Genomic DNA, 15,300 nt, shown 5'->3' on the forward strand with positions numbered 1-15,300 from the left:
GTGTTTATTTCCTGAGCTGGTCTGTTTAGCATTAAACGGAATCCAATCTCTGCTTAGACAGCAGCAAATTAGGCACAATTAATTTCTTGCTTCTGTTTTTTTCTTCTTCTTTTACTTTTAGTGTGTCCTGGGTATTGGGATTAGTCCGAGGGGCTTTCTACTCTACTCATCCCTGTTCACTGATGCTCTTAAGTATTCCAAAAGGGAAAACGCAAATGTCAACAGATTGAGTGTAAGGTTGAAGGGATTTACGTATATTCAACGTGTCCTGGCCCAAGGAGTGAGAGGAGTCGTTCGCTCGCTGATGCTAGCTCCCGAGCTTGGTGTTGCGTCATTGTCTGGTGCCTACAGTACCTACCTGTTAGGAGAGAGATCCTTTTTTTAGCCCCCTAGAATAAAGCATGAATTATTCAAGACGTGAGTGACAGTTAGTGGAAAGTATCAGAATGTTAGTCGATCGTTCTCACCTTGAATCCGTCTAGCTGCCTGACTTTGCCAGTGAAAAGTGACTTGGGGCATCTTCGGATTCGTTTTTTTTTTTTTTTGCTTAGGAATTTTCTGTATCTTTCCTATCCGAGTGAGGTGACCTGGAATTAGTTGGAGGAAAAAAAATCTTTGAATTCAAAACAGTGAGCATAGCTTACAACTGACCGGCCATTACGAAAGGAAAGGAACTGTCTTAATCGTTATATTATAAGTAACATGCCAGAGTGAACTTTACAGATTCAATTGTAATACACTCGAGAGTTTGACGCTTGAGACTTTGCACGATGACGTCAGTCAGGGAAAGTGGAGTCAAATTCATTTTCTCTCCTTTCCTGTACTTGAAAGGAAGCATCTTTTCATCTCGCCTTGACCTGATGATGTTTTCCACAAAACCTAAGGAAAGGTGGTGTAAAGGTCGTGGGGTTTGACTTCCCGAAGGTTCGCTTGTTCGCAAAGGGTTTGTTAGGCTCGTGCTCAGGGTCAACAGATTTGGAGGCTAGGGTTGGCCTGGTTTGTCCTTAGGCAACGGTGTCAAACATCGTAGTTATGGCTGGTACCTGAGGTACAGTTGGCGTCAAACAAGTAGCGCCCAGGGGACTGAATCCAGATCTCGTGTCAGCAGTTTACCCAAGGGAACTGATTAAGGTTCTAAACTTTGGTTGTCCGGGAAACCGGAGTGTCTGGAGAACACTGAGACATGGGAGAAAATGCAAATCCCACACAGAAAGGCCCCGAGGCTGGGATTCTTCTTCTTGGGATGAAAAGGTTTGGGGTAGAACTCCCAAGTGGCTGGTGTTGTTGTTTCGTGTTTGTCTATGGTGGATTGCGGGTGGCATTAAAAGTTTAGGGGCTTCAAATTGTTTGTCACCTGTAGCACTACATGATATAATGACGGTCGATTATCGAATAAATGTCATACAAGTTAATACATACAATACAACTAACCCCATGATGTAATAACTTCACATTTTACTGTACTAAACGAACTAGATTAAGAAAACCTGCCCGAAAACAAAAATATTGACATCCTACCCTACATCATTTATTGCACAGAATTTCAAGGCTATTACTGCCTAACTTGTTCTTGAGACTCACACTTTCAAGACCGCCCTTGCCAGATGTTACACAGCAGCGCCAGAGCAAAACCGAACCAGTTGTTTGCGTCATGTTTGCATCTGTAAACATAAAGATAATGACTTAACAAAGAGCTCCACATTTGTCTTATTTGGTCAAAAAGACGTTGAACCAGAAGAATTGTGGCTTGTTAACATGCACGTAGGCAAATTCCAGTCCCATCAACTTCATCTTATTTCCGTGATCAGTGGTGTTTTTCTTCTTTTAAGGGAGGTAACCAATCATTTTTATGTGTAGGTTTGGTTTAAGGGGAGCGTCTATGTGTACATTCCCAACGACGGTTCATGGCTCTATGTCGCCGACACAGATTGGTTCCAAATATCAGTGAGGGATATACGGAAGCAAAGGGCTTCATTTATTTTGCTACACCATTTTCATCCTGGTGATGATTTGTAGCGGTCCAATCCCCCCAGAAAGAACAATGATGCTATTTCCTCCAAAGCCTTACTAAATCAGTCCCCAGCCTTAGATATGTCTGGCAGTCATCTAAAAGCTTACCTCTGTGTGTGTTCTTGGTGTCAAGTATTTGGAAGACACAAAACAAATCTGAAAGCAATCTAACTAGTGTTTCTGTATTTCTTGCTCTTGATCTTTGGTGTATTTTGACAAAAACATACCTGAAAACGGTTTTACCTTTAACGTCCAACCTTGTAAGCACAATGTGGAATATAAGTAACTCTATCGTCAGAAATATCCTTGTCCAATAAAATTTTGCAGCCGACCGTGATACATCAAACCGAGAGGAGCTTTGTGCATCAAAGCGTCTCCCTGCGAGACGGTTAACAAGTCATAAGGATTTATTGGCGGGCAGGTGCGAGAAAGCGCAGTTATTGGATGCCGGGGAGTAGCAAATGAAACGAGACATCGGCGAGTAACTTATAGTCCCGCTGCTGAAGACATAAAACCACATTATGATCTGACAGTCAGGAGCATGGCGGGCATAATTTAAAATAAGACGCTCTGATACGCATTGTCCTGTGACATACAGAGTGCATCGTACAACCGGGTCCTCGCTCCGTCATATTTTCGATGGCACGCTGAGAATGGACCGGCATAGGTGGTGTCTTGGGATCTTGTTATAAAGCACCCTCGGTTGGTATGACCAAAGAGCATGCCAACGTGGAGACAAATAATGACGTGCAGTTGGCAATAAGAGATTTCAATGGGCCTGTTCTGTCATCACACCAAAAAATGTGTTTTTAGACAACTCTGTGGTTCCAGTAAGACGGGAACGCCAAAACGGTGGTGCGTGTACCCCTGCGATAAAGGTGGGCTGGTGTAATAATAATCAATTTCCAAGAGTTAATGCTGCACTACCCCCACCCCCCACCCCCAGCGAATCAAAAAGGGCAACATGGTGTCCTAATGGTTAGCATGTCTGCCAATGGGGTAACTGACCCCAAAGTTTACAATTTACAGTGATATTGTCACCGTTATTTTTCTTCAAAGGAGGCTGAAACAGTGGATAGTTGCAGAGTAATTATTGACACTAGCAGTGTCTTTTTTTTTCTTCTAATTGTCATTCTATTATGTGTGTAGATGGATGTTGTCAAACCTAACCATGAATTGATTGAGAAAAGATTTAAGAAATGCATAATATAAATGGTAAAACTGCACACAGTCAGCTTGCCAAACAAAGGTCCAAAATGTGGCCATTAATTGCTAACGTAAGCCAAAAATGTCATCCCTGTCACAGGCTCACATATTTTGCTGTTTGTATGTATCTCAAATCATATTGAATGGTGATGCCATTAATTGGTTCCAGCCTCCCTAAAAACAACCAAAATGTTTGTAAAAAAAAAAATAGCATAGCCAACTAACAACATACAGGAATGAGACAATTAACCAGAATGTAAAGAATCAAACCGCTATTACCACAATGTTTGCTTCAATTCAAAAGACAATGTGCTGATCATTTCAATGTTTTTGAGGGGGTGACATGGGAAAGTCTTAAAGACACCTTCAGGTAAAATTGTCTCACTTCGACATAATTCTATAAGACAATTGACCACTTTCCTATTAGCCAGGGCTTGGACACCATTTTGTGGTATCTTAGGGCGTTACAGAAAACTTTCAGTAAATAGCTGAGGATTGCTTCCATATGCAAAGATGTGAATTTGTGAATAGTGGTTGTTTTTATTCCCTAAATCACAGATTGTGGCTTTTTGCTCCCTCTAAACACCCTGCCAACATATTGGATTTGCAGCTGAACGTTTGACCTCATTATAGTGAAGCATTTTGCCAAATAAATGGAGGCACTATGTGTTCTAATTTGGCCACTATGCCTTCTTCTCCTGTCTGCATCCTTCCTGAATATGCATGAAGACCTCAGACAACCTCCTTCACGAGAAGAGGAATCCACTTCCACTCACCGCCGAGGAGACAAAGCGTGGAGACTCGAGCCCGAGTCGCAAAAGCGCCGAGCGGCAACGTCGACAGGCCGCCACGCATCCAGGGTTGTGTCGTTTTAATTAGCCGTCCGCCGGGCAGGTTGGCGACACGTCACATGTGAAGCGAGACTTCCTCGGAGGCGGCTAGTTGTTAGCGACAGCGGCCCGTGTGGGTTTTCTTCTTTTCCCTCCCTTTTTTTTTTTTTTTTTTTTTTGAGTCACGCCTGGCAAAGTGAACGTAATTAACCTCTGGGGAGCAGAATGGGAGCCAAGAACCTCAAGCCCCTGATCTCCAGCCTGGTGGCCTGAATAGTGAGGATGTCACTGAGTGTGCAGTGGATTTCTGTGATAGAACGCCTACAGAGCAACAGAAAAGAAGACCAATATACAAGCCTTTTGTCGAACCACCGAGAGGCATTAGCGAATGCTCTGAATTTTTATGCTCTACAATCACAAGCCTGTAAAAGCAATGGCGGATTGCATTTGAGTCAAGCGTTTACGGCACGCTGTTGTTCTTTCCATCTGAGAATGAGCTTTTCAACCCTTTAGGTCCACCGTACTTCGATATTGCGTCCATCAATTTGGAAGTTTTAATCAACATAGCGTTTGATCATTTTCTGTTGCTGTCTGAATATTTTTGCTTTATGTTTTTTTTTAAACTGCATCCGGAAAGTATTCACAGTCGGTGTGCAGCCAGAGATGTTTGATTGGATTCAAGTCTGGGCTCTGACTGGGCCGCTCAAGGACTTTCGCAGAGTTGTTCTCAAGACACTCCTTCGTTGTGGCTGAAGTACATTTGGCGTCAGACGTGTAGCGCCTTGGCTGTGTGCTCAGGCTCGTTGTCCTGTTGGAAGATAAACATTTGGCCCAGTCTGAGGTCCTGACCAGTTTTCATCCAGGAGGTCTCTGTACATTGCTGCATTCATCTTTCCCTCAATCTCCTGACTAGTCTCCCAGTTCCTACTGCTGAAAATCATCCCGACGTCATGATGCTTCAAGCACCATGCTTTATTGTAGGAATGGTATTGATCAAGCGATGAGTGGTGCCTAGTTTCATCTTATCTTTGTCTCATCAGACCAGAGAATTTTCTTTCTCATGTTCTGGGTGTACTTCAGATGCCTTTTGGCAAACTCCAGGCGGGCTGCCATGCGCTATTTAGTAAGGAGTGGCTTCCGTCAGCATTTCGCGAGCGAAATGTAAGGTCAAGCCGTTTGATAAGCATGTGGGAATTTCCAATCTTTCTGATATGTCCTGTATTTTGTATAATGCAGAGTAGTGATAATTTCTTTGGTAGCATAACCTAATTGTAGTCATTGCTCCACTTGGCACTGACGATTAAGCCTAATGAAGTCTGCCTGGCAACAATGATGATAATGAAATATCCGTGTGTGTGTTGTGTGTGTGTGTGTATGTATATATATATATATATATATATATATATATATATAGTGTTTTTTAAAGTAACATATTCTCGCTTGATTAATGATGGTGGACTACTGTATGCAGGAAAGAAAACTAGACAAGACAGTTCATTCACACATTGCTAACATTGCTGAGAAAGATAAAATTGCAGCTGTACAACAGCTCCCCCAATTGGTCAACACTTATTGCTGCAATAATGACTGATTGGGAAATGGGAAATCATATAGTCATCCATGAGGCTTACAAAAACAAAGAGTATATGTCTCTGTGGTTTAAATTTGCCCACATACCTTGTTTTGTTTTTGACTCTTTCAATCTGTTGCATGTGTTATTGTTACCAAATCCGTAGCAGGACTAATAAAGGCCAAGACTTAACCACAGGTGGAAATCTTGTCCTGTAGTGCTATCTAGAGGCAACTTGATGCAACAACACCCAGGACATAAGCCGCCAAAAGTAGTTTGATTCGCAAAAAAAGAATAAAAAATGTATATTGCGATATATATATATATAAACAAACAATGTATATTTTACAATATTCTGTATTTTATTATAATGTATATTTCACCCAACCACATAGCTTTGCCGTATCCTAATGTTACCAAACAATGCAAAATGCCATAGATAGGCTAATCTATGTCTCGGTGTTATAACACTTCAAAGCAGCGGATATTTGAACCCAAATGGTGGGGCAACACATGTAGACAGACAATGTAACAAGACTTACAATCTGTGAAAAATGACTAATATTACTAGGAATCTTGACTGTCTCCATGTACTGTATGTCTGCATTATACCGCCCCCAGGTGGCCAGGGCGTGTGTGCCAAAAGGCGCACAGTCACAATAAATTGCTTTATTTGACACACCTCTGTTCTAATGAAATGAGTCATTTCAAATAATTTTCCATCATTAATGTCACGCGTAACCCGGTGTTATTTTTTAGATTTTGATTAAAAGAAATTCTGAGGAAAATGTACAGTTAAAAAAACGGATCATTTTGCAAAATTCTGCACACCCTCTTATCACTAGGCTGTACTTGTGGCTGTGTTCAGAATTAATCAATCAAATTCAAAAATTCTAATGTTGTAGAAAACTTTTTCCATCTATCGCTCCATCGCTCTCTCTCTCTCTCTCTCTCTCTCTCTCTCTCTCTCTCTCTCTCTCTCTCTCTGGAAGACAGCCGAGGCTGCTTGGATAGTCAATAAATGTCAGAATATTTTAAAAACAAATTTAAAGAAAAAAACGGATAGTTGATAAGCGGTTCAGAGAATGGGTGGATGAAGCTTGTGTTTATTTATTTTTTTAACAGGCTTCGAACTGAGGCAAACTCATAAGACGCTGCATTGTCCCCGTTCGGCCTGCAGAGGTCACCAACGCTCTTCACTTCCGGAAAAGGACCAGCCTGAAAGGAAGCAACTGCCGCTTACATTTTCCAAACGGTGGTCATTGTGCTCAGTAAACATACATCTAAGCACTCCTCAGACTTTTAAGGAACACAAAGGGATAACGTAGCACTTTGGGGTATTCACGGCGTCAAACGTTCAAGTTTTTGGGGGCAAAGCTAGCAAGCACCCAAAAACTTGAACACAGTAGCTGAAATGAAAACTCAAACACGTCAATTAAAGTGTGAATTATCACAAGAATTTTAGTGCCTAAGAACTTCAAAGAGGCCTCGGAGAATAAAGGGATGTAAGTGTAGGATAATTAAGTGTTCTGCTTTATTCATTTGGTGGCCAAAACGTGTATCCTGGTGAAATTACGCAATTTAGCTGTTCCCAAACATGACCCCTCAAAACTCACTTGGAAGTCACCCTGGAAATTTTGAAGAAGAAAAAATAGCCTCCAACACTAATTTTAGCATATTATATGGGCATGGACATGCTCATTATAATAGGACACGAAAAAGTCTCAATTAAGAGCATTTGGCTGAAATTAAACAGGCATTTTTGGGTGAATTCCTACTCTGCATACACCACACACACACACTAACAAATACCATCGGTGTTGTCATAATCTGTCATGGCTGGTTTCGGTTTAGAATTCAGTTGACTGTTTTCCTTGTGTTCCTTTGTCAATGTCTGTCTCGTTAGGTTAGTGGGTTCACCTGTTGACCATCCAGGTCCCTAACGTGCCTTCTACTCAGCTCTCTCAGCCATTTGCCTCTCATCCAGGTGTTCGTCGTTTGTATTTAGTGCCCTGCGTTCATTCGGTCTACGTCGGATCATTAGTTTTGTCACTGGTTACATCTTTTCATTTTTTTCTTGTTAAAATGTGACGTTATTCCTGCATAATAGTTCGGTATGTTGTCATTCTTGAAATATATATATATATATATATATATATATATATATATATATATATATATATATATATATATATATATATATATATATATATATATATATATATATATATATATATATATATATATATATATATATATATATATATATATATATATATATATATGTATATATATATATATATATATATATATATATATATATATATATATATATATATAATTTATTTATTATTATTATTTTTTTTTTCTACCAAATCATTCAATTGCACCATTTCACTCCTAAGCGTCTCTCATGTGTCGCTCCTCATGCAAGCAAGCGGCCAGTTTGCGCGAGCTCAATAATCCGAATTAGCGGACCATCTGCTGTCTCCTCCGCCTCCTCCGCGCACTACTTTATCATGCTTCTCCGCCTTCTTCCCCTCCACCCTCCCTCCCTTCTTTCCTCCTGTGTGCGCTTGCATGCTGTGCAAGCGAGGGGCCACCGGGCGGAGTAATCGCACTGGTATCAATTGAGCGTGTGCACGTGCGTGTGTTAGTGCGGGCCGCGCGTGTGTGAGTGCTACGGCTGCTGCTGCTGCTGCTGCTGCTGCTTGTCACTCATTGTTGCGCGCACACGGGTAGCGACAAGGAGCATCGAGCGAAAGCCGCCCGCTGGCTGTTGTTGTTTACCAGCTTTTTATATAAAACCAGGAGAATATCAGTGAATCCTTCTTAAAGATGCTTCAAATAAGGGACATCCTCTGGGGATTCCTCTACATCTCCTGCGCAGGTGAGGTATTTATTTATTTAATAATTCATTTTAAATGGAGGTGCTTGTGTAGCATCCTCCGGAGCCACCGGCGGCCAACCGGAGGCTCGTTACCCCGCGGAGGCGCGCAGCGCTCGGACCCAAAAGTTCCCTGCCACCAGCCTCCCCAAGGGAGTTGAAAAAGAAACGTGGCTGCTTGGAATCAGTTTGTCAGCCTCAAACTTGCATTTGTGGATAAATTTAAGTGTTTTTTGGTAGGGTGGAGGGTGGCTGTTGAGCATCACCACTCCTCATCCACTGCAATTTCTTTCACTGGCTGATTTTTTTTTTTTCTCCACCCTAACGTGTCAAATCATGGTGTCATGTGTGGTGCACATGTTCAGAAGTTTTATTTTTTATTTATTTTTTTAATTTTTCACCTTAAAAAAGTGTGCCTGGACCGAGAGGGGCTTTTTATCTTTTGGTGATTTATGACTTATGACTGGTTATCTTTTCCAAAGTGTGGATGGTAAAGAAGAGTTTGGACCTGAGAGTCCAGACAGAAGCGACTGTGCTGTTTAATCCGGTTCGAGACTGCTGAATAGTCATCGCGTGCATACAATAGCAATCCCAAGGCTCCTGTGGTTAGGGGACCCTTTTTTAACCCCCCACCCGAAGCCCACAACCACCTCAAAACTCCTCCGCCTCCTCCTTACATCTGCTCTCCAGTTCTATAGGCGACCCCAAGTGTAGTTTGCAGGGCTCCCAGGGCCCTTTGGAGAGAGGAAGAATAGTTGATTTACGAGGCGTCCGCCCGGTTACAAAGAGCAGAGTTAGGCATTGTCGGTGCATGGATCTGTTTCTCTTCATAGGCCAACTGTTATATTTAGCCCATGTGTGTTGTCAGAAGCTGAAACCAGCAGGTTGACCAGCACTGCGAGTGTCTGATGAACTATAAAGTGACAAGGCCTCTCATTTTCGGACAGTATTGGTCTACACTCTTCACCAAAAATGTTGTATTTTTAGCACGGTACCTACTACTTGCTATTGATGCGTTTCCACTGGCGACTGAATCACATCTCTGGGTTGCAAGCGTTCCGATACCACATCTGGTTCGAGCAGATTTGTCATTATAACATGGCTAGAAATGACAAATATGACCACATGCTAATGACGTTACCTAGTGCTGGATTCGTCAGTCTTCGCTTTGCTGCTGGGTTCTTGTACAATGATTCATTGACTTTGTTTTAGTTGTGGGATTCAGACATTAAAGCCTTAACTGGGAGTTGTAGTGAATTCTTCATTAGACTTCAATAGCTGTTTCCAGTGATAGCCTCCACGTTTGCCGTATGATATTGTTGTTGTGTAGGGGGTGGATGAATAATGTACGCTAGGCTACTGCAGTGCGCTCGTCCCGCTTTCATTCTTTTCATATATAAATACTGCACATATTTTACAGGTGTGACTAATAAGCTGCTTGAAGCAAGCACACTGGGCTTCTTTTTTGGGGGGAATGTTCACTAACTGCCCAACTGTGCAAAAAGGACAATACCAAAAATACATGGTATTGTTTAATTTTTGACGACTGCGAAATGCGGCACTTTTGTAGTATCGGTAAATGAAAAGTGAGTTTTGACGACTGTACTGCTCTCAGCTAATAAAAATATCAACATGTGCTAGGGTCGTACTGTGTATGACAAAAGTATCATAATACTGTGATTTCCCAATGTTTTTTGGTAACCGTTCAATTCCTGGCCAGCGCCCAAATATCCAGCCAAATGGATGGGTTGTGTCAGGAATGGCATCTGGCATCACAACTTTGCCATACAAATCATGACAGTGATGCTCTATTGCGACTCCTGATGGGGATAAGCCGAAGGTCCTACGATTTGATCTGGTCTATGTCGCGTTCGTATTTGAACTAAACCGACCTGGGTCACACTAGAGTTTGTTCCCAATTGGACCAAAACCACTCGAACAGGTGCCTTTTGTTCCGTTTGGTTAGCTGAGATGTCGCGAAGGTTGTCTTATGGTGTTTTATTTTTGGAATCGATCAATTTCATTGCAGTCAGAGGACTTGAAAAGGTTTCTTGGTCTATGCGGTGTGCACTAAGGTTTAGATGGCTTCGACACCTATCAAACAAATATCACCCCCTGAGAAATCACACTAGAGTTGTCAGACTGAACCTGTCAAGCCCGAGCAAGATTTGACACTTGTTGCAAACGTGCCTTTATTGTGTACTTTGGAAAAGGCGCAATCAATTATTTTGGAGTCCTACTGTGCTTGTACACTCGGTATTCATAAGGCATCGGCTACCATTTCAGCCTTTTTTCATTGTTACCACTCCGCAATACAAATCTTTGCCTACTCGCTTACGCTTCTATTTATTAGCGAGTCAACTAGCACGGCTAATGTGTCCTGTCTACACCCTGGTTGACGATGCGGCATTGCTTGGGATTTTTCGGACATATTTTATGAAAGTCGCTGCAGTGCACATAAGCTCATAAAGAAAAACTGTGAAAAGAACCGAGAGGGAGATAATTAGACATCTGTGAGGTGGTGCCGCTCTGTTGCGGCAGGCGAAGAAAGTCAAAGAAATTGATCGCATTATTTGATAGGCCGGGGTGTATTAAAAGGGTAATGGCGGTATTACTTATTAGAAGGCTGAGCAACTTAATTGGCTTTATTGATTTCCGGTTCCTGTTTCGGTTCAAGTGTAATTAAAGTTTGAGGCCGGTGAAGATGCGGAGATGAGATTCAAGAAATTAAATTATACTATATATTCAATCTAAAAAAAGCTAGATCATGGTCTTTTGGAGTTTGGACTGTCAAGTCGAGATGTTCTTGGGTTTGCCCACAGGATCCTGATTTCGAACGCGATCGTGTATGAGGAGTTAGTGTCACCACCATGATGGCCCATTAGCTTCCAGTTGTATTAGCTGACTTGACAATTAACCACAATTTGACAAGGGCTCTCCTGTTTTTCAAAGCCATACAGTAGTTTCACTTCGAGTGAACAAAATCGAAACTGTGGTCATGTGTCGTGACTGACTCTTCCCTCTCTGGCTTGCGGTATTGTTGTGATTAAATAATGAAGATTCCAATTGTCATGTCGGTGGTCTTGGATGGTTTCAGATTGGTTTGTAAAGGAATTCAGTCACATTCTGTGGGTTTCCATGTGTGAGCTCTATAACTGTCCTCATTTGTACTTAAGAATGCGGGTTAATTCAAGAAAATACACAAATACATATTCAGGCGGCGTCCAGCAGGGTGCTATGTTAACCCCCTGATGTGTAACAAATCTAAAATGCGATCACTAATCTGTTTTTAGTCCCAGCAACCGCTTGGGCTATGTTAACACCGATATTATTGCGCATGTGAAAAATCACATGTTATTAATTTTCTTCAGTGAGACCGATGTGTCGGCTCGACAGGATTCAGGCTTGAGAGATCTCTGCTAAATAAACATCAAATTAACAGCGCAGGGACGCTGCCGCCGCCCCCCCCCCCTCGGGCCAAGTGTGATTTCATTCTTGTCCCTGCATCGCTGCGAAGAATCTTGTTGCATTTTGATGAATGCAAAACTGTTTATGCACTCTGGGAATTCCACAAACCGGTTTAGTTTGAAGGCTTTTGCGAAGATTTTTATGGACGCTGAACGTAGACAAGGAGTCTCGAGACGACACAGGTGGTCAAATATCGCTTCGTGTTTGCGATGCTGTTTCAGTGTTCTTGTGTGATTCATAGTGTTGGAGTCTCTTCTGTATACATTGCTCAAATTTGAACAGAATATGCCAGTCAATCTCAAGGACATATGTCTTTTAGCAATTCACCCACGTCCAGAACGATGTTTTGCTACATCCAGCGTTGAGTCTGAATTCCACCCACCCGCCGACAAAAAAGACGAGGACGCGCTGAAAGTTGCGAGAGAAATTGTACAACTGCTAAATAGCAAACACATGTGCCTTTAACTGTTGTGCGGTCGTGCGTGTTCAAAGCCGCTATGAAAATAATATGGGCTATTTTTGACCGAAGGGGAACTGGGGGGGGGGGGGGGGGGGGAGAGCAACCAAACAAGAGGAAAATTATAAGGTCGCGCTCAGAATAAATACGAGCCTGTGGAACTTTGTCGCTGCACCATCTGCGTGTAAAAGTGACACGATGAACACGTTTTACTCTGTTGCATCATGTTAATCAGAACATAACAGATTTTGGGAGGGCAGATAACTACCGCTCAAAAATCCTCTCTGGATCCTTGAATGGGAGAAACCGATAAGTCTCATTTTCATGTCATATTTTATTACACTGTTACTTTTGGGTCTATCCACTTGGCTCTCAAATCATCTTTCCCCATTAAGATGAATGGAAATGCCATCAATCTGTTCCAGCCTCCCGCCCATAATTTTTTATGTTTGTGTTTTATAGGAAGGACTCCATATTATTGTACTTACTATACAAATTAAAAGGAATGTAACGACTTAAACTGTTTTAATGCCACGCTTCATTATATTAAACAGGTGGTTTCAAACAAAAGATTGATTTTCAGACGGAGGTCCCGGTAAATAAAAGCTGAATCTTGGTTAATATCAAACCAGGGTGTTTTCATTCTACAGCAAATATCAAGGAATTGTTCCAATACTTTATATCACCAAACACAGTTCACACCAAAGCTAAATAATGGCTTCATTATTCCTAAATCCTCAGCGTGTAGCGGTGTTTCTTCACGCTGAATTCGTTAGTGTACCATTCGTATTTGACAGTCGCTCGGTCTGTTTCATCTCCTGCCACTGTTAGGCAGCAATGGGCCGGCCTTTTGCATATTAATAAGTGTGTGAATAGAGCCATAAGCCATTTGCATTGTGTGAGCTCTGAGGGTCTCCTATTGAAAAGTGAATGTGGGGGTAGAAGAAGCACAAAAATTATGCAAAAAGCACCCCCCCCCCCAGACTTCTGTTATATAAATGCAGAATATTAATTCTAGACAGTTCCTACACTACATACATAATTGAGACTAATAGGTTAGGTCAGGTTTAGGAACAAGAAAGGACCAGGTTGGCACTTTTAATGTGGTTACAATGATCTCAAAAACACGCGCAGTCTGTATTTCAACCTATGTCAGTTCGGTGGTTTATGTCTCATTAAACGTTCAGTAAGTTCTAATTTGTACGTTGTGTGCTCTTATATTTCGTTTAGTCTTGACAAGTGCCAAGCCGGTCGCAAATGATCCGTCGTGGAAAGAAGGACTGCAGCAAAAACCACACGACATACGCCGTATGTGTTTAATGGTCGGTCGAAAATCCCGGCCTCATAAAACTATTTGTAGGACTAACCGTAGTAGCACGGCAGCTACTGAGGTTGGAGATTCGGCTTTTTGCTAAATCGAGATTTTTAGATGTCTGATTGCTCCAACTCACGCAACAGATGTCTAAATGATTAGAGTAAGGCCAAAACTCCAATTTGCTTAGAATTCATCGAAAGCACAAATATTGGATAATTATTACTAATTTATGAAAATATTGATGACATCAGCTGGTGTAGCTGATACAGTGGTGCCTTAAGATACCTTTAGAAGTTATTTGAGATAAAATGAGAGTTTTTGTCCTTTTGGGAAAACATTTGAGACTGTAAGGTGACACTGAGTGCGACTCACAAGCTAAGCTCCTCTCTTATCTTCGCATTACAGCAGTAATATTCGTATTCTTTTGCAGAGGATAAAGAATATATGCCTGTGAGTGTTGGTCTAATTTCTGTCTGTGTTGACTTGTCTGTTGCTTAAATGTTAACAACACCGCCACATAGATGCTAATTGTTAGCCCATATGTATCTCAATGCACCAGTGTACTCGCAAGCATATATTCATCATCCTATTTGTAATTGCATGTTTTTCATTGGACAGCCAAGACTGCCATTGTAATTATCTCAGTGACTCAAAAGTAAACATGTCGCATCAGGACGGGAGTGAGAACCCTTTTGCTGTCCACTGCTGCTTTTCGATGGAGAAAAAGCTCTTTCTAACCATAAGTCCGTAATCATAGTGAACGTTAGTGGAGTTACGGGTGCAATAAGCCAAGATACAGTGAATAATTATAATTCTGACAAATTTGTACATTATGCTGACTTTCAAGCTCCCTTTAATGTTGTAGGAACAACCCATTAGCGTTATGGTTTGTGTGTGTGTGTGTGTGTGTGTGTGGGTGGTGTGTGGGCGTGGGTGTGTGTGTGTGTGTGCTTGTGTGTGATCTCAGCCCAAGATGGTGTCTAGCGTCATTGTGAGTCTTAGATTATCTTCTCAAGTAATCCCCATTAATGCCTTTGTTTTGCTTTGCTTGCTCCCAAAGGATACAGGTTAGAAGAAAAGCTTTGCGCTCGTGCTCAATTAGTGAGTTTGCTCGGTAACCAACAGCCAATTAACGCCACTTACAGTCCGGATACGAGCCATCGTGTGGCGCTTATGCCGACCGCAGTCTCCACGACGACTACTTGCAACGCTGTAAAATGAGTTTTAGAGAGGCTTTGTACTGAATTTTCCCAAAAGGTTCTTTTTTGTGTGTCTGTGGAAATATTTCAGATTTTGCAGTGTTTGTACAAATAATATAGCTTGTTCCAGTCCAATAGATGCATCGCCTTGCTTTATACACTAGGGCTGAACGATTTTGGGAAACAAATTGGTATTTTTTTCCTCAATATTGCGATTGCGATTTAATATGCCATTGAAGTATAATCAATTTCCTGCCCATGCTGTTCTACTCTACGTAATTGGCCTATGAAACCTGCTGAAAAATCTGAATTCTATGACATTTTTGAAGGTTTTTGAAAAAGTAATGCAACAATTACT

The 15,300-nt window shown here is 41.7% G+C and overlaps 1 protein-coding gene across 6 annotated transcripts in view; it reads left to right on the plus strand.

Annotated features, from left to right (window-relative positions):
- The first annotated feature begins 8,190 nt into the window (after positions 1-8,190).
- The window catches only part of ncam1a (neural cell adhesion molecule 1a), a 169,590-nt gene continuing 162,480 nt past the window's right edge, over positions 8,191-15,300 (plus strand). For 2 of the 6 annotated variants that reach the window (XM_086012064.1, XM_086012066.1), the window contains exon 1: positions 8,193-8,506. In XM_086012064.1, coding sequence (XP_085868190.1) covers positions 8,455-8,506 — 52 coding nt within the window. In that variant the 5' untranslated portion in view covers positions 8,193-8,454. Of the gene's footprint in view, positions 8,507-15,300 lie in introns of all 6 variants that reach the window. The other 4 variants (XM_086012063.1, XM_086012067.1, XM_086012068.1 and 1 more) reach the window with 4 other exon arrangements.

Source organism: Filicampus tigris, chromosome 17 (genome assembly GCF_054856515.1).
Source record: "Filicampus tigris isolate MCC_2025a chromosome 17, RoL_Ftig_1.0, whole genome shotgun sequence".
In the NCBI taxonomy this organism is placed as follows: Eukaryota; Metazoa; Chordata; class Actinopteri; order Syngnathiformes; family Syngnathidae; genus Filicampus; species Filicampus tigris.